Source organism: Panthera leo, chromosome B1 (genome assembly GCF_018350215.1).
Source record: "Panthera leo isolate Ple1 chromosome B1, P.leo_Ple1_pat1.1, whole genome shotgun sequence".
Lineage (NCBI taxonomy): Eukaryota > Metazoa > Chordata > Mammalia > Carnivora > Felidae > Panthera > Panthera leo.
Genome location: NC_056682.1, coordinates 104819287 through 104844153, shown reverse-complemented (window position 1 = coordinate 104844153; position 24867 = coordinate 104819287). Strand labels below are relative to the sequence as shown.

Genomic DNA, 24867 nt, shown 5'->3' with positions numbered 1-24867 from the left:
TATGTAAATATATATTATAAATTTATATATATATATATACACACATAAAATGTATAATATAAAATTTATATATGAAATAACAAAATACTATGGCATGTCATAGCATTTATGAAAACTACTGTAATTATAGAGATGGAGAGGATTTTGTTTGTGCTGCTCACTGTTGTCTGTCTCTCCAGTAAAGGGCATAGCATCTGGCACATAGAAGATGTGCAAAAATAAATATGTAGAACACACTACCTCCCAGAATGGCACACTCTTTGAGCATCTAATTACTTAGTAGGTTCTTCTTTCAACTGAGTGGCACCTTGTCACTTCTACATATTGTTTCTGGTCTTCTACCCTAGGGAACATACAGAGCAATAAGAGACTTATCTTTGAGTGAATCAAAGAATGTGCTCTGGGCTTCTAGTTCACATGGAGCATGGTGCCTAGAACTGAACACGCATCTCAATGTGGTTTCACCTCAGAGTAGCTCTACTCATCTGAGAGGTTATTCTGGTAATAGAGTAACTTGAGATCACATTTGCTTTCATCTCACTACAGATTCATGCTGACAAACTCCCTCGGTTCTGTTTTAAATACCGTTGTTTCCAAGGAGCATCTGCATGTTCATTTTTCTGGACACAAGTTCAGGATCATACATTTCTTCTTGTTAAACTCATCCGAGTCAGTCTGAAACATCATGCCGGTTAACATGGGAAGAGATTTTAATTCTGTCAGTGTATTTGTTATCCTACTCAATTTCATGACATCTACTGATTTATAAATAAACCTTACTAGCCATGCAATCGTAGACAAGGTCCTGATTTATTCACTTCAAGTCTATCTCTTCATCTGTGAATGGGGCTGGTAATAAGATTAGGGTTGCTGTGAGGAATAAATGTTCTCAAAACATATAGTGCACTTCTTACAACATTATATGTACTCAGTATACTTAACTCATTATTTATTCATATCACTAGTATCAGAGTTGAATTAGGGCGGATACAGGACAGATGCCTGTGTCATACCACTCAAAACCACTCTCCTAGGTTTATATTTATTTATTAATAATGATCTCATATAACCCATTTCTATTATTTGCCCATAAGGACATAATGGAGAATTTTTAAAAATGCAATTCTCAAGTACATGGTCTCTGATATTTCCTAGACTGATTTATTCACTTAACACTTCCCAACCCTCAAAAAAAAAAAAAAAAAAATAGTTTTCCCCATTTTTTCTTAGTGAGCCTTGTAAACAACTTTTATCCAAGACACAGTATGACCCTTATTTTAAAATCTCAAAATACCTAAAAAATGATCTCTACCTGTTAAGAGCATATGAAGTGATTTATTGGTACTGGTTAAGATCCATTATATACAGGTAGAAACCCTCAAAATTGTACAGAGAACCATTAAGAATATAGATAAAGACAGTTTTATAGACAAAACAACAACTGGAAAATAGTTTTAACATACACAACATATAATTATGAAAAAAAAATGTAGAACACAAATTGTTCTACCAAATAGATTCCAAGGTTATTAAAAGTCTGCTATGCAAACCTTAAGTTGAAAAACATGTTCAAGGGGTGTTACATGGTTTTAAAAAATTAGGTATAATGTAAAAATTGTTTTTTTTTTCCCTCACTGCAAATGGGAGAGCCAAGACAACTTTTTACCCCAAATCTATACATTTTGAAAAATAATTTATATGTCTAGCACAAAGAAAGAAAATTAAGAATGTTTACAGTTCTGTAAACTATGCCTTTCATGAAATGCAAACTGTATCGATTTTAACAGTTAAAAATTGTGCAATCAGAAATAGACTGTTCCCTTTAAAAGGTACCACTGTACCTTCATTGACTTTATACCTGAGCACCAAAGCTGAAGTCCTAAATGTCCTCTTGGAAAGCTATTTTGAAAATGAGCAAGAAATCAAAACTAGCCTGTTATCATCTGAAGAATTAGGCACCAAGAAGGAGATGATCTCCTTAAAAATGCAACATCAACAACAGAGAAGATTCAATTAATTAAGCAGCTGGCAGATCTCTTTGTGAACACAACAAAGGAAATCCACATAAGATGATCCTCCATAAAGTCCTTTGTCTTCTACCAGGTACTGTCGGAAAACCATTTCTGGCTGCTCTCGCTGCTTTACTATTGTCAGCTAGGAAAAATAACAAGGTAGGTGATTTATAAACATTCTCTGAATGTGGCTCAATTATACATGCTTCAATTTCACCCAAATTACATAATGTCCACTGTGTGTAAGGCCTTATAAAATGATGGGACAGTGCTTATTATCTAGAGTGGAGGGAGGCACTGACCCCAAAACCATAAAAACCCAAGACATACAACTGTAAGTTCCAACAATGAAACATGAAAAACCATTATGTGAAAGGCTTCACAGTGGTAGTTAACTATCGCTTGAGCCTTAAAGAATAAGGTAGGATTTCCTTAAGGATGGGGGTGGGGTAGGGTTTAAAGAGCATTCCATAACGGGGTGCCATGTACCATGTGCCAAAGACAGACATGGCTAGATGTGAGTTAACAGTCTTACAGTCAGTGGAAGGTTAGGGACAAACTACCTTAATGAGTCTAAGCTTTTGTAGGGGTTGTGATCCAGTGAAAGTGCTGCAGAACAAAATGAGACAGTGAACTGGTAGCATATAGAATGCATTAGGAGATGAGGGAAGCTAGGTAGGAAGCAGTTGGGAGGTGTCTAGGTGGGAGATGGTCAGGATCTGAATTACAGAGCAGTGATGGTGGAAAGGGAGGAGATCTGAGAGGCACCACCGAGGTGGATCGCACAGGGGACTCTTGTTCCCTGCTTATAGAAATTATCTAGGGCCATGCTGTCCAGTACTGTAGACACCAGCTATGTGTGATTATTGAACACTTGAAACATGGCTAGTCTGAACTGGGTTGTACTATAAATGTAAAATACACGATGGATTTCTAAGACATAGTAGGAAAAAGAAAATGCAAAACTCAGTAACTGCTTATACACGTGGAAATGATATTTTGGATATACTGGATTAATAATATATTATTAAAATGACTTTTTTTTTTTTTTTTACATTTTTAACATGGCTTCTAGAAAATTTAGAATTACATCTGCAGCTTGCATTATTTGGACAGTGCTGCTCTAGGGGAAGAAGCGCAGGGGAAAGAAGCCCAGAAGGGGGTAGCTTTGTCATGAACACTTGGAGCCCTTCTATCTAGTTGGTCCCTACTCACTCCTGTTTCAGGAAGTCAGAGATGATGGTCTGATGATCTGATTGAGCTATGAGTGGAGTTAATGGAGCCACACATGCAAAACAATGTCCCCCTGCCTGCTTCCTGTATAATTTGGAGGAGCCATGGTATCCCCTCACTTCCTCTCACCAGGTGAAACCACCAGAAAGGTCTGCAGTTACCAGCTGCAGCAAGGAAGGTATCTGCCATTTTGACTAGGAGGGCCTGACCCTTCCCACTTTTGCTTTAGTTATCAAGCAGGATAATTTTGTCAACACAGTTTGCTTTTTTCCTTTATGTTATTTTGGCCTGGGCCCTAGGCTGATAAGCTTTAAACCACCCTGACCTGATTAAAATACAAAACTGCTGCTGCTGCTGCTGCTACCACACAACTCAGCTAATTCTATGTGGATATGGACACGTGTGATGTCTTGGCTTTCAGGTGCCAGTGCCTGGCACGGGGAGGCAGCACGGGAACAGCTATGTTGGACAGGTGTGCTCCACCCCAACATGGGGGAGCAAAACTAACCTTCGAGGGAAACTTCTCCAAAGGAGTTTAAGACTTGCATCCTGGTGAGCCTGAAGCCAAGGCCCTTTTCTTTTTCACTGGTGGTATCCACTTTTTCCCACATGCCACTTGGATTCTACTATTGGCCGTGATGGGCAACGGCAATGTGTTTGGCCTCAGTGAAACAGCCCAGGCTGAGGCTGGGCAGAATGAGACATTATGAAGAGAAGAATTTGAGGATCCAATTTCTTTAGAATTTAATTTCTCTATGGAAATTAATGGGAAGAAGTTCATACTACACATCTGAGGGGTATTCTCTGTTGCTGCCATTTTCCCATGATGCTCACTGTAAAACCTCCTTTGATGAAGTGTGTTTGGCTATGATCTGAGGTGGGAAGTAGAATAGGAAATGCATTTCAGCCTTGGGAGAAACTGAGCTTTAAGTAACAAATATCCTGCTGTACCATTTGAGTCTCTACGAAGTTGAGCCAGCCACCACTCATTCCTTCATGGCACAGAAACTATAGTGGATGGTCTCAGGAAGCAGATTCATGGAAGTATGGCAAACTGTCTTAGCTGTCTTGACATGTTGGTGGTCTTAGATCACACCAAGATGAGGAAAAAAATACTGGGGTGGGTTGGGGAATCCATATTTTATAATCCTTCTCCCTTTACATTTCCAAAGGGAGGGACATAGCTTTGTAGAATAGGAAGAGAATATCAAAATGATCATTGCTGGTGTCCCTCCCAACCTCTTAGGTACCCTCTTCATGGAAGTACTATTTCAAGTGGTCCCAGTTTATATTTTCCAGGTCACAGTACCAGTGGCCTTAAGGAATCATTGTCCTTCAGGGGCACTTGGGTGGCTCAGTCGGTTAAGCGTCTGACTTCGGCTCAGGTCATGATCTCACAGTCCGTGAGTTCGAGCCCTGTGTCGGACTCTGTGCTGACAGCTCAGAGCCTGCAGCCTGCTTCAGATTCTGTGTCTCCCTCTCTCTCTGACCCTCCCCCATTTATGCTGTGTCTCTCTCTGTCTCAAAAATAATCATTAAAAATTTTTTTTTTTAAAATTAAAAAATTTTTAAAAAAGGAATCATTGTACTTCAAAGCCATTCTCATTTCTCATTGCCTGCCTCATAAGAAATAGATAAATGATGAGAGTGATTAGGGTGGCCCCCAAAGAATGAACTGAATGGGAAGAGAGCCACAAACACAACTAAGGGGAACACCAGCTCTTCTTAAGGGGCAGATAAATGAAAGGAAGCCAAAGAAAAAGTTCAGTGAGAAAGGAGCATCATAAGAATATGATGTTCTAAAAGCTGACAGAAGAGAACATTTGAGAAAACAGGTAGCATTTGATTTTGTAAATGCTGTAAAGGGACTGAGAATCAATTTCTTGGCAGTTTGGCCATTTTCAGATAACTGGAGACATGGGAATAAGGAAATAGAAGCAGTTAACAGATGACTTTTTCAAGAAACATGCAATGCCTGGTACATTGCTAGCATTTGATACAAATTTGTAGAATGAAATAAAAGGAAAGGGAAACAGAATCTTGGAGAAAGAAGATTCAATGAAAGTAGATTTGAATAGCTTATAAACTAGAAAGAAGCCAGTGGGAGGGGAGTTATGTAGAAAACACACGAAGAAGAGAATGGCAAACACTTGGAGCACAGAGAACTTTGAGCAGGGCAGGACTAGACTTTATCAGTGAGACGTTTGATTGAGGTAATATTCCCAGATATACTGTGAGAGAAATCTTTTTTTGCTCCTCCACAAAGTAAGACTATGCAGACAATGATGAGGTCTAAAAGAGTCGATGGTCTGAAAAGCTAATTAGCATAGCCTAGAAGGTAGCAGTGGCTTCTGGATTTGATTTTGTGTTCTTGACCCTTCCAGTCCTATTCAACCTTGACTCTTTAGAAGAGATTTAAAGATTCTATAAATGTGTTTTTATTTCCTTTATGTAGTCTACTTTCAAATGTCAGAGACAAAGGTATCAATGCTGAGTGCATTGGAGTTAGGCCTTCATCTGCCCTGATCTAGCTCTGAGAGAGTAACCAAGTGAGTGAGCTCCTCTGAGTCTCACTTTACTATCTGTTAGATGGTGTTAGAGGGAGCTGAAAGGCAGCAGGTGAATGAGGTATCTTCTAGCTTCCTTTCAACTCTAACATCTGTAGATCAAATTTGTTACACAGATAATAAACCTCTTGAAGAAGCTAAAGAAATCTTATAAACAACAGATACATTTGCAAGTGGCACATAAAAAAATCTGATTTAAGTATTCAAGCCAAAATTATTTAACATGCAACTGCTTTTATCTTATTCACATATATTCAGAGCTTATCCCAGATTGATTGATTGACTGATTGATTAAGTAGGCTTCATGCCCAGTACAGAGCCCAATGCAGGGCTTGAAATCATGACCCGGAGATAAAACACCTGAGCTGAGATCAGGAGTAGGAAGCTTAACCCACTGAGCAATCCAGGTGCCCCCAGGTATTTTTATAATTAAAGCTAACATGACCTCCCACTATTGGAGCAGGTGGGAGAAAGCAGAGAGACAAGTTTTATCTTTCCTAGACGGAGAGGCTCTTGGGCACATGATCTCTATGTTTAGTCTAGACTCTTCTCTGCAAATGAGGCAGGTTGTGGGGATGTAGCTGCTGCAGCTAGGATAAAGGTATACGGATCATCACTGCTATGTATTCAATACCAGTGCTTTTCAATGTTTGTTTCATGAGACCTTAGGTTTCATTACATGCCTCGAGGGTGTTCAGTGTCATGTGAAGAATGTGTTTAGTTTGAGCCTTCTCTGCCATCTCTAGGTCTTTCCCTAAAACTGAACCCAAGTAGGGGCACCTGGGTGGCTCAGTTGGTTAAGCGTCCGACTTCACCCAGGTCATGACCTCACAGTTCATGGTTTCGAGCCCCACATCAGGCTCTCTGTTGTTAGTGCAGAGCCTGCTTGGGATCCTCTGTGCCTCTCTCTCTCTCTCTTTCTCTGCCCCTCCTGCAAACATTCTCTCCTCCCCACCCCCTCCTCTCTCCCTCAAAAATAAACATGAAAAAAATTTAAAACTGTGTGTGGTGTGAAAATAGTTCTGGAAAGGTTCTGTGCTCACCGAGGCACCCTAGAAGTTATAAAGCTCTTCATTAGTTCAATTTACCTAAGCTCTGCCTAAAGTTGATGTTTGCATGCATGAGTATCTTTCACAGTCAAGGATACTGACTTAGATTACTATCATATTTATGTTTCAGGGGAAAATGGCCCATAATATCCTGAATGTTGTAAAGGCCTGCATCTAGGTGAATGTCTTACACTTCTGCAGGGAATAGCACCATAATAAACCACCATCATCTGTACATTTCAAATTCTAGGAGACTTTAATATTGAATCTTCTCAATATTAACTTGAGAAGGAAGATGGGTGAGTAGCTGGGACTTGGTAATAAGGCATAATTTTCCTGAATTATAGATATTTTATATTCTTTTACCCAAACTTGAGGCCTTGAAGGGCTTAGAAGGGCTAGGATAACAAAACTCAGAGATCACAATTCTGAAGTTATAAAAAAATTTTAAAAATGTTCTGAATGATACTTCTGTAATTAAGTAGTTTTAAGCACTGAAGCAGTCATTCCACAGTCTGTTAATGAAATCAGTTGCTATTAAGCCATGAAGATCTGCATGATTACTAAGTTAGTACTTACTAAAATAATCCATGGTTAACCTGTGGTGATATCTATTTTTTTTTATGTTTGTATCTGTTAAGTAGGTAGATTTTTAAGGTCAGTGTGAGTTTTCTATCAAAGATCATGTTATAAAAATATAGGACATGCATTTTAAAAGACTGTAATGAAATTAAAAAAAAAAAAAAACATGAATAGCCAAATTATGGAAACAGCCCAAATGTCCATTGACTGATGAATGGATAAAGAAGATGTGGTATATATACACGATGGAATATTACTTGGTGATCAAAAAGAATGAAATCTTGCCATTTGCAATAACATGGATGGAACTAGAGTGTATTATGCTAAGCAAAATAAGGTAGTCAGAAAAAGAAAAATATAATATGATTTCACTCAGATGTGGCATTTAAGAAACAAAACAGATGAACACAGGGAAGGGAAGGAAAAAGAAGATAAAAACAGAGAGGAGGCAAACCATAAGAGACTCTTAAATATAGAGAACAAAGTGTTGTGTTGCTGGAGGGGAGGTGGGGGGGATGGGCTAAATGGGTGATGGGCATCAAGGAGGGCACTTGTTAGGATGAGCATTGGGTGTTATATGTAAGCAATGAATTACTGGGTTCTATTCCTGAAATCAATATTACACTGTATGTTAACTAACTTGAATATAAATAAATTAATTAAAAAATAATAGTAAAATCTTTTTAAAAATTTGAATAAAGGAAAAAATAAAATCTCATTCTTACCTTCATTGAATATGGCCTCTTTTGTTGGATAATACTCATTATCATTCTGAGTGTTTGAGAGTACGGGTTTCCAATCTCAGGCAGTAATGTCTAAATTTGAGAAAATCAAAGTTTAAGCTTCAGTGTAATTGGCAATGAGATTATTAGAATGTTAAAGTTAAAAAAAAATCCTTCTAGACCATATATTTGATTTTTGGCTTAGTCTGTTTACCTAAAAACCAAAAATTGTGAAAAAATGCACTGAAAATTATTCATTCTTATTGGCATACATTTCCACCAATTTACTCTCCATCATTTGAAAATAAATATTGTCTGAAATTTGACACATGTACATCACTTAAATGACACAACGGGTATATGTTTTATGCAAAGGATATCTTTGGATCATACACCATGACATTTAATCCCTCTGTAAGATGTCTCTTTCAAGGCTTTGTCACAGGAGAAAAGGATGTACTTTATTCCTTCAGTGGATCAGTTGCAGGACCGTGAATCATGACCATGTTTAGAAAACACCATCCAAATACTACTGTTCCAAGATTAAAACAAACCACCAAATGCTGATTTCTCAAGAGGAATGTGCCCCCTGAGATGTTTCTGAAATCTGGCTAATAGTTTATAAAAGATAACTACTGCATATGGCCTTCAGGGGACATGAAGAATCTGAATTTCATTTCTTCCAGTAAGACAGTAAAATTCAGGGCACCTGGGTGGCTCAGTCAGTTAAGTGACTTCAGCTCAGATCATGATCTTGCAACTTGTGAGTTTGAGCCCCGTGTCGGGCTCTGTGCTGACAGCTCAGAGCCTGAAGCCTGCTTCAGATTCTGTCTCCCTCTTTCTCTGACCCTCCCTCGCTCATGTTCTCCCTCTCTCAAAAATAAATAAACATTAAAAAAAATTGTTTTAATAAAATAAATGGGGAAAACTTAAAAAAAATGTAGAACATTTTACCACAAAGTCTCAAGCCTCAGGAAAAGATCATGGACGGTATTTTTCACAGGAATTATAAAAAAAAGAAAGAAAGAAAAAGGCAGAAAGTTCATTATTTATATTTACATTCCATCCCCTATGTGTATTTTTTGACATTAAGGTAGATCTTTTTATGTAACAAACAACATAAGTATACGTCACATACATATTTCGAAGTGCCAACTGTCTCTAAAATCAAAGTGACATTTGCTTTTTCTTTTGTTTTATTTTTTTGAAGAAGGTCGAAGGAGGCACACTGGTACAAGCACAAACCTACTAATCTGCTGCTCTGTGGTAAACAGACTGGTGATTTCATATGTACATTCAGCAAATTCAGCAAATACGCATTTAACACTTACTCTAACAATACATTGTGACAGATGAGGAGGCTTCCTTAAATTTTATATAAACATTCTTCAGATTCACAGTCCTTTGTCTATTGAACTTGAACTTTTTTATTTTTTAAAAATTGCATTTCTAATCATTCCTTAATTTTAACCACATGCAAAGACCTTACTATTTCTAAGTCTTTAGAAATAGTCTCTTAATGGGATATGGACACCTTTAATTCTTTTAAAATATAAATATATATATGTACACACACACATACACATATATATATACATGTACACACACACACACACACACACACATATATATATATATATATATTTTTTTTTTTTTTTTTTTTTTTTGAGAGGGAGAGAGTGAGAGTGTGTGTGGGGGGAGAAGGGCAGAGGGAGAAGTAAAGAGAGAATCTTAAAAAGGCTCCACATCCGGTACGGAACCCAACTCGAGACTCAAGATCACAACAGTGAGATCATGACCTGACCTGAAGTCACGAGTCAGATGCTTAACCAACTAAGCCACCCAGGTGTCCCCAAAATATATTTTTGACATTCATAACAGATATGCAGCTCCCTAAACTGACCACCTACAGAGGTGGAATTTTGATCCTGCTCGTTCCTCCAGGATATTATGTATTTACCTTCATAACAGAAATTGGGGAATTAACTAGACTTAATTCATCTTGCCATCATACAAGTGAGGCAACAGGGAACAAACTATCTGCTGAGTTCTATATGTGAATTCGTAAGAAATGCACCATGAAGTACAATAAGACAATAACCTTCATAGCAATGGTGCTCATGCAACAATGGTCTACAAATAAGATTTGCAATAAATACTCTCAAACAAATTACAACTGCTGGTTTTTCCTAGGATACTTTAAAAATAAAGTCATTTGTATTCATTTTACAACAAATCCACAATCTCTTTTGTAATGAGTGGAGTATATAACTTATTTAAAACAAAGGGGAATAAAACCTGTTTTTGTGAGATTGTTATTCTGGAACTCATTAATCTGACACAGTTTTAGTCTGTAGCTAAATATGGATGCAAGATTTCTGCTTTCTTTTGAATATTGAGTTCAACACCAGAGAAGAGTACTGAGTGTAAGAACTGAATTTGCTTTCTACCTCTGCTACTTGCTACCTGAAAGAACTTGTCTCCAAAGCTCAATCGATTCATGCACAAAATGTTGATGATGATGTCTGTCTCACTGATTTGTGAAAGAATTAAATGCAATGGTGTATTTAAAGTATTTAGAGCACAGTGACTAACACATAGCAAATGATCTGGAAGTTCTGGCAATCCCTATTTAAAGTCATATATTTTGGTTATTTGATAATACTTTATACAAATAACTTTATACCAGCTCATTGTTATTCATTAAAACATGAAATTCTCTTTCTTATAAAGAACTGCATGCCATTATCGTTTCCTCTACTTTGTATTATATGGTTGCACATGAGCACAAAACATTCAAGACTTTGTGTGTTACCACAAAAATAATGAAAAAAAAATACTCACCATATCTGTGTTGACATGTGCAAAAGATGGCACGTTAAATATTCCTTGGATCAGTTCTGGTGGGCTACTAACTCCTAACCACAAGAACATGTTTAGACCATTAGCCAATAAGAATATCCCTTCTTCTGAAAGACGGGCCTCAGAGCAACGAATAGCAGCAGGTAGTGTAGTACTCTTGATATCTAACGTGTGCTGTGCAGGCAAAGGCAAGAGAGTTAGTAAGTGTGTTTTCCTTCCCTTCCTTTCTTCCCCTCTCCCCCTTTTCCTTTCACCTCCCTCCTCCCTTCTTTCCATCCAGGGCATATTTAAGAAATGCCCACCATGTGCCAGGCATTATTCTAGCTATTAGACAGTCACTGTTTAAGCTGCCTTGAACAGTTAATTTTTTTTTTTTGGAAGAAATAAGCAACAAATAAGAGAAGTAAAATACATCGAATTTTAAGTGGTTTTAAGTGCTGTGAAAAAAAGAAGCAGGAAAGTGGGATAGGGCGTGTCAGTGCTGGTGCTGGTGGTTACAATTTTAAATAGGGTAATCCAAGAAGGCTTGTTGCGAAGGTAACTTTTTTGAGTAGACTTAAAGAGGTGAGAGAAGGAGCCATGGGGATAACTGAGGAAGAGCATTCCAGATGGAGGGGACAGGTGGTGCAAAGGTCCAAAGCAAGAGTCTGTCTCCGATGTTTCAGGATCAAAAGATGAGGTCAGATAGAAAGGAGGGGAAGATAGTATAGATGACACTTGGCAAAGGCAGTAGGAGATTTGGTGTTTACTGAAATGGGAAATCCAGAGTGTTCTGAGTAGTGGAGGGATGGCCAGTTATTTTAAGAGAATCACTCTAACTTTTACGCCAAACACAGACTGAAGAAGCAAAGGTGCGCACATGAAGGCTTGTTAGGAGAGTACTGCAGCAGTCCATGGGAGAGATGATCGTGCTTGAACCTGGGTATGACAGACGAGGTGGAGAGAAAGTGGTCAGAATCTGAATATTCTTGGAAAGGAGAACTGACATTTTTGGTGGTAAATGAGATGTGATGGATGCGGGAATGAAAGCAGTCAAGAGTGACCACAAGTTTTGGCCTAAAGAATTGGCATGAGAGAGTAGTGGTAAATGGGGATGGAGAAGACTGCTGGAGAGCAGGCTTAGAGAGGCAATCAGGGCTTGGTTTAAGGTGCCCATTGCACACCCACAGAGAGATGCTCAATAGGCTGCAGGATAGACACATCTAGAGTTCAGGACCCATATGGTATGTATGGACATATAAACATGAGTATCATTAGTATATAAACAGCATTGAAAGGTCAGATGAGGCCTACACGGGATTGAGTGTAGATAGACAAGAGAAGCTTCCCAAGGACTGAACCCCAGGGTAGCCTGACAGAAAGAAGACGACAAGCTAGCAAAGGCAGAAAGGAGAAGTGGCCGGGTAAGCAGAGAAGCTAGGTGAAGAAAGTGTTTCTGGAGGGAGAAATAAACTGTGTCAGATGCTGCTGACAATAAGAAGAGAGAAGGACTGAGAACTGCCCTTTGGATTTAGCAACATGTCAGCCACTGGTGACCTTGGTAAGAGGATTTTAGTGGAGTGGTGATGTTCTTATCCCTCAGAGTTCTAGTTTCTCTGGCATACAGATTGTTGCCAATCCAACTTTATCTGAAAATCAATCATTTTGTAATAATTTATACCTAACATTCATATTGATTGAAAGAATTATAGCTTTCAATTTCCAACCTAATTTAAGTCTTTCTAATACTGACTGCATTGTTACTGAGAGCCTGAATATGAGTTTCAATAACAGAATTTGAAATAAGCCATCAGTCTTCCTCTCTTTTATCTCTCAATTATAAGTTGAACTTGTTAGGTCTCAAGGGGAAAGGGCTTAGTCTAGATTACAGGGGCATTCAAGACATTAACGACTGACTTCAAATAAGTAGAATACATTGCAAAGTAAATTCTCTGAGGGCAAGTGAAGTTGGTCCCTTATACAATGCAGGTGCCCTCAAATATATGCTGATTTGTAAATCCTTAATTGTATTTGGTCAAGGCTAATCATAGCCATTCTAATGAAATGTTGTGACTCTTAGACATTCATACATTGTATAGAAACAAATACATGTGTGCACATGAGATCCCATACACAGATACAAATCAGTTGCCTTTAATGCTGTAAGGTAGATTTCTTGAACAACTGAAGCTTGGCTTGCTCCAACTTGTTACTGACTTTTCAATCGGCCAATGTGGGAATGAGGAAAAGAAAAGCAATCATCTGAGCAATTCACTGAAGTAGGAACACCTCAAATCCCCCACCATCACCATCACCATCACCATACTGAGCACATGTTGACGCATGTACACAACTTGCTCAAAGAGCCCACATACACATTCTGAAGGCATTTGTGACTTTAAACTTCTTCTTAAGAAAATATTCCAGACATAACATATGGAAAGGACAAAATACGATTCCCTTCCAGACTCCTCTAGGAAATGCACCACCACAGTGTACTTACGATTGGCAAAAGCTGTGGGTAGAAGAAAAGCTGAGAGTCGGCCACATCCATGGTCATGACCAGCTGCCTCTGGTACGCCCGCTCATCTGTTGAGATCTCTGGTCTGCTAAGCAGCACACAGTTTTTTAACAAACAGTTCATGTACACTGGTAATACTTTCATGGAATCTGGTAAAATAAGCTGAAAAAGAAAGTCATTTGTTTCATGTGCTTGACCTTTATGAGAAAGAACCCCTGAGCTTTTATCCTTAAGACGGAAACATCAATTGTTTTTGAGGTGATTTTGAGGATTAAATGATAGATCATACAAAGCACCTGGACCATATAAACTGGCACACAGTAGGTACTCACAGAACGGCACTTAGTTTTATCTAGCACTTTGGCAGCTTGGCATGGTGGCTGTCAGCACACTCTGCCTAGAATGCAATCTCAACTCTGCCTTTTACCAGATGTGTGACCCTGGGCAAATCATTCTCTTTTCCTAGGTTTTCTCATCTAAAAATGGAATAGCCATGATCAACAGCATGATCATGGGATTAAATGATTATTAATTTGTGAAGCACATGTAATGGTACTTAGCATATAGTATCACACACGTTTATTAGATAAAGTTAAATAAATGATTCCTAATCAATTTTACCACCTTCTACCTCTTCAGTTCAAAAACAGTGTTTTTTTCGACTGCCTGTGAGATATCTCTTCCTTTATGCTCTTCATGCATCTTAAACTCACACAGTTAGTCATAAACTCATCAAACACTTATTGAATGCCACTGTGTCACGTGTTCTATAGAGCAAAGTGTCAACGATATTCAGAGGAACGAGGGATAGTCTACATGACAAGATGCCTGAAGTCAAATAAAGATGACAGACATATAAATAGATAAAACCTAACAAGAAGATTGCAATACTACAGATACAAACTAAAATAGGAAATGCTTCCTGGATTTAGGTATGTCACTACTGAATGGTAACAAGCAAAATCAAACTCCCACAATTCCACAAACATGTTCTTCCTCTTACGTTTCCTATTTGAGATACTTAACTACCAGATGAACCCTAATTTCATTTTTTCTTTACCTTCAATTAGTAAATGAATTATTTTAATTTTGTCTTTAGCTTATGTGACCTCATTCTACTTCAAAATACGTATTGTAATGTGATGCTGCAAATAACAACACAATGCAGCACTTGTAGAAACATAACTTGATGGGTAAAAAAATTACAAATAATCTGTCTGTGTTGTTTAACCTTCTCTCAACTCAATTTTATAAAAATAGGTAAGAATCAAGATTGATCTGAGTGTCACTTCCTTCTATTTAACAGTAGGTCAATGGAAAGGATATACTCAAAAGAAAAGGAATACATAGGGAGATAATGACAATTTACAAACAGAAACATCTGGTCTATAAATTCACGATTTATTTTTTAGTGTTCTATCTTAATGATGAAAAAGAATATACACTTATCAGAATCCACCCTGAAAAGAAAATTTCCTTTGGGGCTCTGTTAGGATTTACTCCTCAACTTAAACCTTTACATCCTAAGTTTCTTCTCATGATCTACTAAGTAAGGAATGTGTAAGACAGTTTTCCAACTGGTTTAGTAAAACATTTCAGGACAATTCTACTTTGCAGTTTGTTCCTCCTCTTCTAATCTCTTCAGAGAATCAAAGACAGTTAAATGCATGTTTCCTCATACTCTTCTTCTAATTTTTTTTTCTCTAGTATAAAAGATTTTTATTTGACAACACTTGCTACCACTTTTTCAACCAAGGAAAAATATGATCAAATATGTAGGAACCAGATCATAATCATATCCCAGAGCCATCCAGCCTTACATATTATGGATTAAGAATATTCTTAGAAAAACACATGGTTTTTCAAATATTATCTTGTAATTTCACTGGTTGCTTCTCATTAATCAGGCCATATTAAGACAGTTTAGAAATCTGTTGACCTAAATGCCACCGAGGGATGAGCCTGGCTCATGATGACCCTACAGGACTAAAAGTCTGATCAGAGGAGCCTGGATGAGAAGGGGTAGAAAGAAGAAAACTGAGGAGGTAAAAAAGGAGGAAAATTGATATAGAAGAATGGAATTAGGGTGAAAGAAAACAAGGAGATAGCGGGAAGGAAATGTGGCAACAGATGGACACTATTCTTGGGGAAAAAAGGTACCGATGAGGAAGGAGTAAAAATGAGGAGTGCCTGGGTGGATCAGTTGGTTGAACGTCTGACTCTTGATTTTGGCTCAAGTCATGATCTCACAGTTTGTGAATTCGAGCCCCACATGGGGCTCTGAGCTGAGAGGTCAGAGCCTGCTTGGGATTCATTCTCTCTCCCTCATTCTCTCTCTGCCCCACCCCCACACTCTCTCTCTCAAAATAAACAAATAAACTTAAAAAAAAATTCACGTAAGTCCAGTTTGCTTGAATTGGGAGAATTCTTCTGTAGTTTTGAAATGACAGAAGTAGTAGTGAATTAAAAAAAAACTATTACATTGCAGTTAAGTCCATTTGACTTTCCTTTTGAAGTCACTGTACTCCCATATGATGTAACATACTTAAGTTCAGAACAGTGAGTTATTAGATTTAAGAATCTACCTTGCTTATGTAAGCTTAACAAATTGCTTTAATGTTGTTTGTAGTTATAGGTGTTAAACCAGCATCTATAATATGACCTCCAGAGTAGGGGCCTCCTTAAACTTTGCACACTAAGTGCCTCTCTTGCCTCAAGCTAGTCCTGGCCCTGGAGATTCAGTAAAAGCAGATCTTCCGAGATCCAGTGTCATATAATCCAAGTATCCAGATCCCTAATAGTCCTGCTTGGATCAAAGAAACTTTGGACTCTACAGTAAAGGAGTGGAATTCCTTAGGAATGTCTCCCCAGATATTATTTCTTACAAAGGAACTCTGGAAGGGCAGCACATTTGAAGTTACATTCTCTGAAGAGAACCCCAAGTCCAGCCATTTCATGTATTTAAAATAATGCTATATTTTAATATACTATTGTTACTAAGTTTTATAAGCCCTACATTTTCCCCACTCCAAGCTGGATAATCATATCTAAATTATGTCATTTCTTAAAGCACATCATTGGTTGAAATGTACCTTTTACATGTGCTCATGGAGAAAGTAAAATCTCATCATAAGAAAAATAATCTCCATCAACTTTTTCAGAGAAAATTTGGCATCATAATATTTTTCCTGCAGAAATAACTAAACTGCATGAACAGATGATCTAGTAGTAGAGACAAAGCTTTTAACTTTTAAATCAGAAGGAACGGACAGATTTCATTTCTTTTCTTAAATAGGCAACAGATTTGTTTTTAACTTAAGGTCTTTGAATCCAATTGCTTTAACGTTAGCAAATAAACTTTCTGAGGACACTAACTGTACCTGTTCTTCTTCAACCAATCCTTCTGAAGCGTGAGACACTCCAGAGACAGACTAATGTTTCCAGAGCCATAAAACAAATAGTAAAACCGGGGGTGTAAAGTGCTCATGATTGGACTGTATCCAGGTACATCTGGTGGGCTCTGTATAAATTGAACAAGTACACTGTGAAATAGTACTGGTATTGAAGTTTAGTTACTAAAGTTCCAAATCTCCTGGATAATAAACAAGATCGACACTCACATATAGATCAAGAGTTGCTTATGCGACTGTCAACACCAGGAGACAGAAGAAGAGATGGCTAATTTAATCACTCAGAACAGCACAGAAAGGAATTTTTGTGAAAGGTCCAAGATAATAACTGTGTTTTATTTTCCTTCTTTACTAAGATTATGAAAGTTGGCCCCCAATTTTATCTACATGATCTCTGTTGCTAAGGGCTTACTTTTGAGTGGGGTTTCAGATGTCCTCTCAGCACCCACTTTTGACAATGAGCTAACCAGAAAGTTTCCCCATCTGTTGCTCCCTGTCTTCTCTTTCAATCCAAATTCTATATTCGGATATTCAACATAAAATTATGAAAAGTGGCATCTAGCTTTGACTGACATAGGGAAAAATGTGAATAAGAGAACAGATGCAAAAATAAATGGGAACATGAGGTTCTGCTTTTTCTTTTACAGGAAAGAGTCTAAATGAGATTTATGTAAAGGATCTTCTAAAATTTTCATATTAGTAGATGGTACCCAGAGACATTTCCTTTAAAACTCTTCATACCTATTATTAACCTTTAAATATAAAAAATTCTAATATTTATAACTTATATTCATGTTTATAAAATATAAAGAGGTCCTTCCTGCCATTTGCTCATGTCAACTATGATTGTTAATATGCCAAAATATATTTATGCATACACATTTCTCAACTAAATATCCCTCTTTATAAGCAAAAGAGAATCCCATTTATATTATGACATTTCTTACATATAACATTCCGTTATTTATATATAATGTAGTGACTGTCAACCCAAAATGCACACATATTTTTTGGTTCATGCATCTTGTAAAGCCACCAAGTTTTTTAATGTTGGCTATGAAAAGACGATAGCCTCTCCAAATAGCAGACTCAGTCTTCTTAGTTGTGCAGTTTACTACGTATAGCATCCAAGTGCCTGGAACAGCATAAGCCTTCGGGAGCTAAATGCTGAAAGAACACCTAATCACTTGTAACGCTTTAGAATCTAAGTACAACAGGTGGCTTACCTGGCTTGCTGCAGATGGACTTGCACAATTCTTCCGGTAACATGCCAACATGTGGGCAGTCTGATTAACCAGAATTTCCCGGATGACCTTCAAGGGCTGGTATAGAACTGCTTTGAATGCTAGTTGCATAAAACAATGAAAAGAGCATGAAAGCTCTGGCTCAGAAATCAGTCCCTTCAAATGGTAATAATAATAACAATAAAAAAATGCTCTTATCTTCAGACCATCCAGCAAGGAATAACAGTGTTTAAAAGGTTAAAGTCATCTGCTAATGTTCTCCATTTTACTAAGTATGACAACATACCCAATGGAGAACAACGGCCAACCTCTAACAGAAGGTAGGTCATTAGTTCAGACTTTTTCCACAGAATATTATAAACAGAACTCTACACACAGAGAAAAGAAAGACCAACGTGCCATCTTCTGATGTCCTGAATTCCTACGGACTGGACTGCTGTTTCTTCTAAACCTTGGTGTAGAATCTCAAACGGGGGTTATGAAGGGGAGAAAGAACCAAAGAGGGGTCAACTCAGACCCGTGGAATTTCATAATTATCATGGTGTGGATAAGCAAGTTCAGCCTAACATTAGGGACAGTCTCCTTCCATTAGCCCCAGGTGCCAGAGGGCATACTCATATACCATAACAAGAGTCTAAGTATCACCTTCCTAAATTTCAACTCAGAATGCCCCCATGCCCCCAAGAAGGAAACTTTGAATAGAACTGTATAGTGTGGGCCTGACGGAGATCTCTCATTATTAATCTAGAATTGGAGATGCTGAGTATTCTCCTTAACACTCTGTTTTTATAAATTCTGGATCTGCCCACCGAAAGGCTGTGCTTCCACAATAGTTGCCAGTTACTAATTCAATTAACCAACAAGTCTGACTGAATTCTTAGGCAAGATACACAGCAGCACAGGATTAGTGGAGTGTTACCTGACTTGGCGAAGAAGTTGATAAGGGCATCTGTCTCACAGCTCTTATAGAGATCAGCCAACTGGGAGCTGCAGTTCAAGCCAAGATTGTGAATCCGCAGTCTTCTCTGACCTCCGACGGTTGTGTAAAGCACAGCACACTGCAGAGGCGACATCAAGGACACATGCTTTTATGCTCAGCCATGTCCACCCACGCTAGTCTGATCTTACATTTACAGAGCACTATATATGGGTCAAAGACCTCTAAACCCCTCCACAGACTTTTTTTTGTATATTGTTGCTAATGACTGAATAACAACAAATAAGGGAGGAATAATGACAATTCATACATTGAGCGTCTATGTAGCATTTCACTGGTTTAAACTTAAATTTTAACTGGGCTTTCACGCATATTAGTGTACTTTCACATATCTCAGATTTTATTACCAGGGGTTCAGGTCCAAAAATAATACTTTTCATGTTCAAAAACAAACATCTAACTTTGATGATGTACTTAAGTCTTATGCTGATGACATATATATTTCAAGAATGCAAACGAGTATCTACTTCTTCAAATGTCTGTGATCAAAAATAAATATTAGAGTTCTTCCTCAACTTAATGACAAACCTCTCTATTATTTAAGGGTGATGACAGTATCTGAAAACTATAACCATTCAATATAATTGTTCTTAATTCAAAATCTCCATGGCTTCGACTTAATTTTATTTACTACAAAACCAAATTCTATTTATAGCTGCATATAACATAATAATGTACTTAACATGGTGTCTAACATTTGGTAGGAATGCAACAAATGAATGAATGGGTTCTAAAGCCTTAAAGAATTGAACTCTGCTGGCAGTCAGTTTGCTAATGCTTACAATACTGACCACAGTTTGCTGGGCTCTCATGTGAGGACTTACAATTATTACTTCATACAAGCAGCACATATAAATCAGGCTCTGGAGAATACACAATGGAGTGCTATAATCTAATGACTTTTGTCTTTGGAGAAATAGAGTTCAACTTCTTTACAAAAAGACTGACATAGTTGATGGTATTTTAGTCTGCCCAGTGATCGCTGTAACAAACTAAAACACAAAAGATGGGAATAAGCTTTAAATCACCTGGATTAAGGCTCCACTGTCTTCACCAAGTTTGTCATCATGCTTGAACTCCACAGTCACTGCCTTATCACAATCAATGGCTGCCATTTCTACATCAGTGGTGTTGTTCATAAAAATTCCACCAAAGAAATCAGTGGCTCTGAAACCTAATGATGAGGAAAAAGGGAATTTTTCTTCTATTTAATTTATTGTTATTTTCTCTGTTGGCCTATTATTAATTTGAATAGGAAACAATTACCAATGGAGACCTGAAAAACAGTATAATTGAAAATTACCTGTGCTGGTACGAACCCTCATAATAGCATCGAATCCTATTTTCTTTTCAATATCATTTCTGAGGTCATTCAAAAATTGTTGGCTATCCATATGCATCTAAAAAATAAAGTAGCATCAATCCCCACCAGATGGCAGCAAAACATTTAAAATAACAATCCTTATTTTTTAAAATCTTGATTAATACTCTTATCCAGAAGTCTTAAAAAGGGTTCTTAAAACTTTTTCAATTTTATTTCATTTGCAATCTTTGGCCTTAACAAATCCCTTAATTAGTTTACCGTATAAATCTGTAACTAGGTGATTAAAAATAATTTTATTGATGATAAATAAAAACAGATGATGATTAACATTTATCATTTATGTTGGGGGAACACTTATTCTCACTCCATGTTTCCATGTATAGGTACGTAAGTTAGAGACATTCCCCTGACCCCTTCCTCTCAGGTGAGGGCAGGTGATTTATCTGATTAGTAAGTTTGAGTAAAGGAACTGGGTGGACATAGCTCAGTCTACTCTGTATCTTCTTTCTGAGGAGACAGCCTGCCTGCAGGAGGCACACATTTATTACCTTTCAATTTGCTAAGTTTTGAAGGTACAGTTGTCCACAGGAGAAGCTTGTAATATGCCCACCTTGTGCCTGGGTATACAGGTTTGTCACATTGAAAGGTAAAGAATTAGCAAGCCCACTTGCCCTCAGACATATGTCTGTACAGTGCTGACATTTTTCCTATCTCATGACTCTCTCAATCCAGGGTTGGAAGAGAAAGGTATAATGAACTGACCCCAAAACTGTAACAATTTAAAACAAATACACAGTCACTTTTAAAAACAATTATCTCAGGGGCGCCTGGGTGGCTCTGTCAGTTGAGTGACCGACTTCAGCTCAGGTCATGATCTCACAGTCCGTGAGCTCAAGCCCCACATCGGGATTTGTGCTGACAGCTCGGAGCCTGCAGCCTGTTTCTGTTTCTGTGTCTCCCTCTCTCTCTGCCCCTCCCCCATTCACGCTCTCTCTCTCTCTCTCTCTCTCTCTGCCTTTCAAAAATGAATGTTAAAAAAAAATTAAAAACAATTATCTTAAATATATTTAAAACACTAAACTTTTTATATAGAATATATGTTTCCTCATCATGGAAGCTTACGCTGAAATTCACCTGTGAGACTAAATGAGCTCAATCTGTTCCCAAACACTTAGGGAGTAAGAAAGCAATTGCCTAATCACATATACATGGTCTCCACTGGCTCTAGATTTACATTTGTCAGTTACCCACAAGGGGGCACAGCGTTCTTATGATTTAAGCACCAAAAGTTAAATGGCAGTACAAAAACCTGAGGTGAACGCGTTGCTGGCTTTTACCTGGAAATTGTTGTATTTGTAAAGGGTTCCTCCAGTGAGGTGAGGCACGAGACCCAAAGAGGCTACATCCACATACTGACTGGGAAAGAGGAAGAGGGTCACACAGCAGCCGTGAGCCACACAGTCCTTGGCCAGTGCGTCGTAGACATTTGTTTGGGGCTGGAAAAGTATCTGAAGAAAAAGATGCACAAAGGGAAAAAGAAAACCACAAAATGTTTTTGGTTTCAATTTTTTATTTCTGTTGAATTCTTTTAAAATGAAAGAAAATTTTTTTCCAGTCAAGTGAACTGGGCTGAAGGAATGAATTACGGTAATCATCAGTGCAGCAGCCATTTATTGAGCACCCAGTGTGTGCCAGGCTCATGTTGTGTGAAGTGTGTGTGTGTGTGTGTGTGTGTGTGTGTGTGTGTGTGCGCACGTGCGCGCAATTTTATTTGATCCTCCGACAATGCTAATGAAACGGACATTGCTGTCTTACCTTTACAGACCTAGATGAAACAACCTGTCTGGTGTTATGTGGCCAGTAGCTGGATGCCTATATCCTGGTCTTATCCTTCCCACTGATTTGTCTACTCCCCACCCCATGGTGATTGTGTCAGAGGGTTTGAGCAAAGCACACTGTGAGCATCAGGCACCTCTATTTCCTGTCTCAGGAGTGCTATTATATGGTCCCAGCTACATTCTCCTACCTTTATCTTCTTCCTGCATTTCCCCCCATTTCTCCCATTTGTATTATCCCAGTCTCATACACAGTTTATACATGAAAAGTTTGAGGCCTTATTTTAAGTTTATTTCAGACATTGGTTTCTCTGGGAATATAAAATTTCTTAAATTATTTGCAATTCAAAATACTCTCGTTAATATACAATGTCCCAGATTTATACATTACATTTAGCTTCTCTCCCTTTCTTACTCAAAGGACACATTCCCTCTTTCTTTACTCCCCTTTACAAACTGACATATGGATACTTCAAAGAGCCATTGTTTACAAATACCTTCTCTTTGTCCGTATTAATCAGTTTTTTGTCATCTCTGTTTTTGAGCTTCCCTGGTGCCTCTGCAGTGGGTAAGGAGGAATGGAAGATGAACAGCTTCCCAGGACAATCTGCTGCCTAAAAGAAAAAAAAAATTACAGAAAATGTTTTGGGTGGGAAAGTTCTACTTTAAGGGACTCAGAAAATAAATTAAAATACGGGTATTTTCTATGAGCCAAGCACTATAGATATCTCATTTAATCCTCTAAGTAACCGTTGTGTCCTTAGGTAGGTACTATTCTCTCCATTTTATAGACTAGGAAACTGAGGCTTAGATAGGGACTTGCCTAAAGTCATATAAGTTGTAAATGAAACAGCCAATATTTGATTGTAGGTCCATACACATGATGCTTTGATAAACTAAAAAGGATGTACTACAGGGAAAATACTTTCTTGTTTAGCCTAGACTTTCAGGGTCAAGTGAATCCCATGATGCAAAAGTAAAAGAATTCCTAGGATGATGATGCAACAGAAGCTCCTCTTTGAAACCTTTAGTAAACATAGATTAAACCTAAAGTGGTATTTCAAGGAAGAATGCACATGAACGTAGCAACAGTAGATATAAGGAACCAGCTATCAGACAAAATGACAAAAGGGAAAATATGTGATCAAGATTATGTATCTGTAGTCCCTGGGAAGCAATAAAAAGATGAACTTAGGTTCCACAAAAGTCAATTCCATATTAAGAATATTTAAAATCTTAAGGACCTAAGAAGTAATCTACTAAGCAAAATTTACTGAGATTAAATGATTCATTATATTGACCCCTCCAATCTTGCCTTTCTCCAAACTATCCTGACATATTGCTGCCAGGGCACTCTCTGAAATAAAGCTAAATGTTCTGATCATGTATGGGGCAGTTCTCCCTAAAAATCGTGGAGACTTTCTACTATGTGATAAAGTCCACATTCCTTTATCTGTGTGGGAACAGGAAGGGTAAAAAAAAGTGAGATGGGTTGCTGCAAGCAATTGCTGTGTGCAGCTAGCTCTGTGCCAGGCCCTTCACACACATTTCTTATTTAATACAACCTTGTGGAGAAGAAACTGTTTTCTGCATTCTAAGGCTAAAAAAACTGAGGCTCATCCACTATGCCCCAGGTCACACAGCCAGTGACCCTCTTGCCCTTCCAGGCCCTCTGGAGTTTAGCCTGAATATACCTTTCAAGTCTAATATCTACATTTCCTCACCCCTGCCACCCCTTTCAGGGGAAGTTTCCGCCACACAAGCTTCTTGCTTTCCTGGAATATACCACGTGCTTTATACACCTCCACATCTTTGCACATTTTGTTCCATTAGCCTGGAATCCATTTCTCCCTCTTCTTGGCCTAGAGCTGTTGTGTGCAAAAGACGGGTTTAGCAGCACACAGTGGTATGTCTGGGTCAGCGGTAAGATGTGTTGTAAATTATTTGCTATTACTAATAAGACATGTGAGTTTGTGCCTACTTCCCTAAAATACAAATGGATAAAATTCAAGGTTAGCCCTGTCCTAATGTGTCTCACTAAGTGACATTCAACATGTGTGGTGAGTGGGTCACAGAGGTGGGGGTCACGGCTGACACATGGGGAAGGGTGCATAACCCATGCCCCGTCTTGTGTTCGTCATGGCCAGCAGTGAGCAGTGATTTTATCGCTGCACTAGTCTTCTACTTCTACAAATTATCGATACAGGTAAATGAGAACAAAGGCATGGATGAATGAAGAAGCAAAGATAGTGACCCTACCTGCGTACATAGGAAAAAGATGCTAACAACACTGTGGCCAATTAAGACACATTAGTTCCTATGACCTGGGTAAAATTTATGGCAATAATGAAAAAAACATGCTAAAGTTTTTAAATTCTATGACTAATTTTTTCATTTATATCACTTTCATTGTTATGAAAGTATTGTTATGTATTTCATTGTTATGAAAGTTATTTTAATTGAAGTAGCAGAAAAGGTATAAAATGTTTAAGTTCATTTATTTAAGAGAGAGAGAGAATGAGCAGAAGAG

The 24867-nt window shown here is 37.9% G+C and overlaps 1 protein-coding gene across 7 annotated transcripts in view; it reads right to left on the bottom strand.

Moving 5' to 3' along the window:
• Positions 1 to 1315: 1315 nt before the first annotated feature.
• Positions 1316 to 24867, bottom strand: part of SEC24D (SEC24 homolog D, COPII coat complex component) — a 110015-nt gene continuing 86463 nt past the window's right edge. For all 7 annotated transcript variants that reach the window (XM_042935637.1, XM_042935633.1, XM_042935631.1 and 4 more), the window contains exons 14-23: positions 22835 to 22951; positions 21840 to 22010; positions 20482 to 20578; positions 20207 to 20352; positions 19101 to 19239; positions 18164 to 18282; positions 13510 to 13689; positions 11010 to 11201; positions 8169 to 8258; positions 1316 to 2154 (exon numbers count right to left, since the gene is read on the bottom strand). In XM_042935637.1, the coding sequence (XP_042791571.1) occupies positions 2014 to 2154; positions 8169 to 8258; positions 11010 to 11201; positions 13510 to 13689; positions 18164 to 18282; positions 19101 to 19239; positions 20207 to 20352; positions 20482 to 20578; positions 21840 to 22010; positions 22835 to 22951 (1392 nt within the window). In that variant the 3' untranslated portion in view covers positions 1316 to 2013. The remainder of the gene's footprint in view (positions 2155 to 8168; positions 8259 to 11009; positions 11202 to 13509; positions 13690 to 18163; positions 18283 to 19100; positions 19240 to 20206; positions 20353 to 20481; positions 20579 to 21839; positions 22011 to 22834; positions 22952 to 24867) is intronic.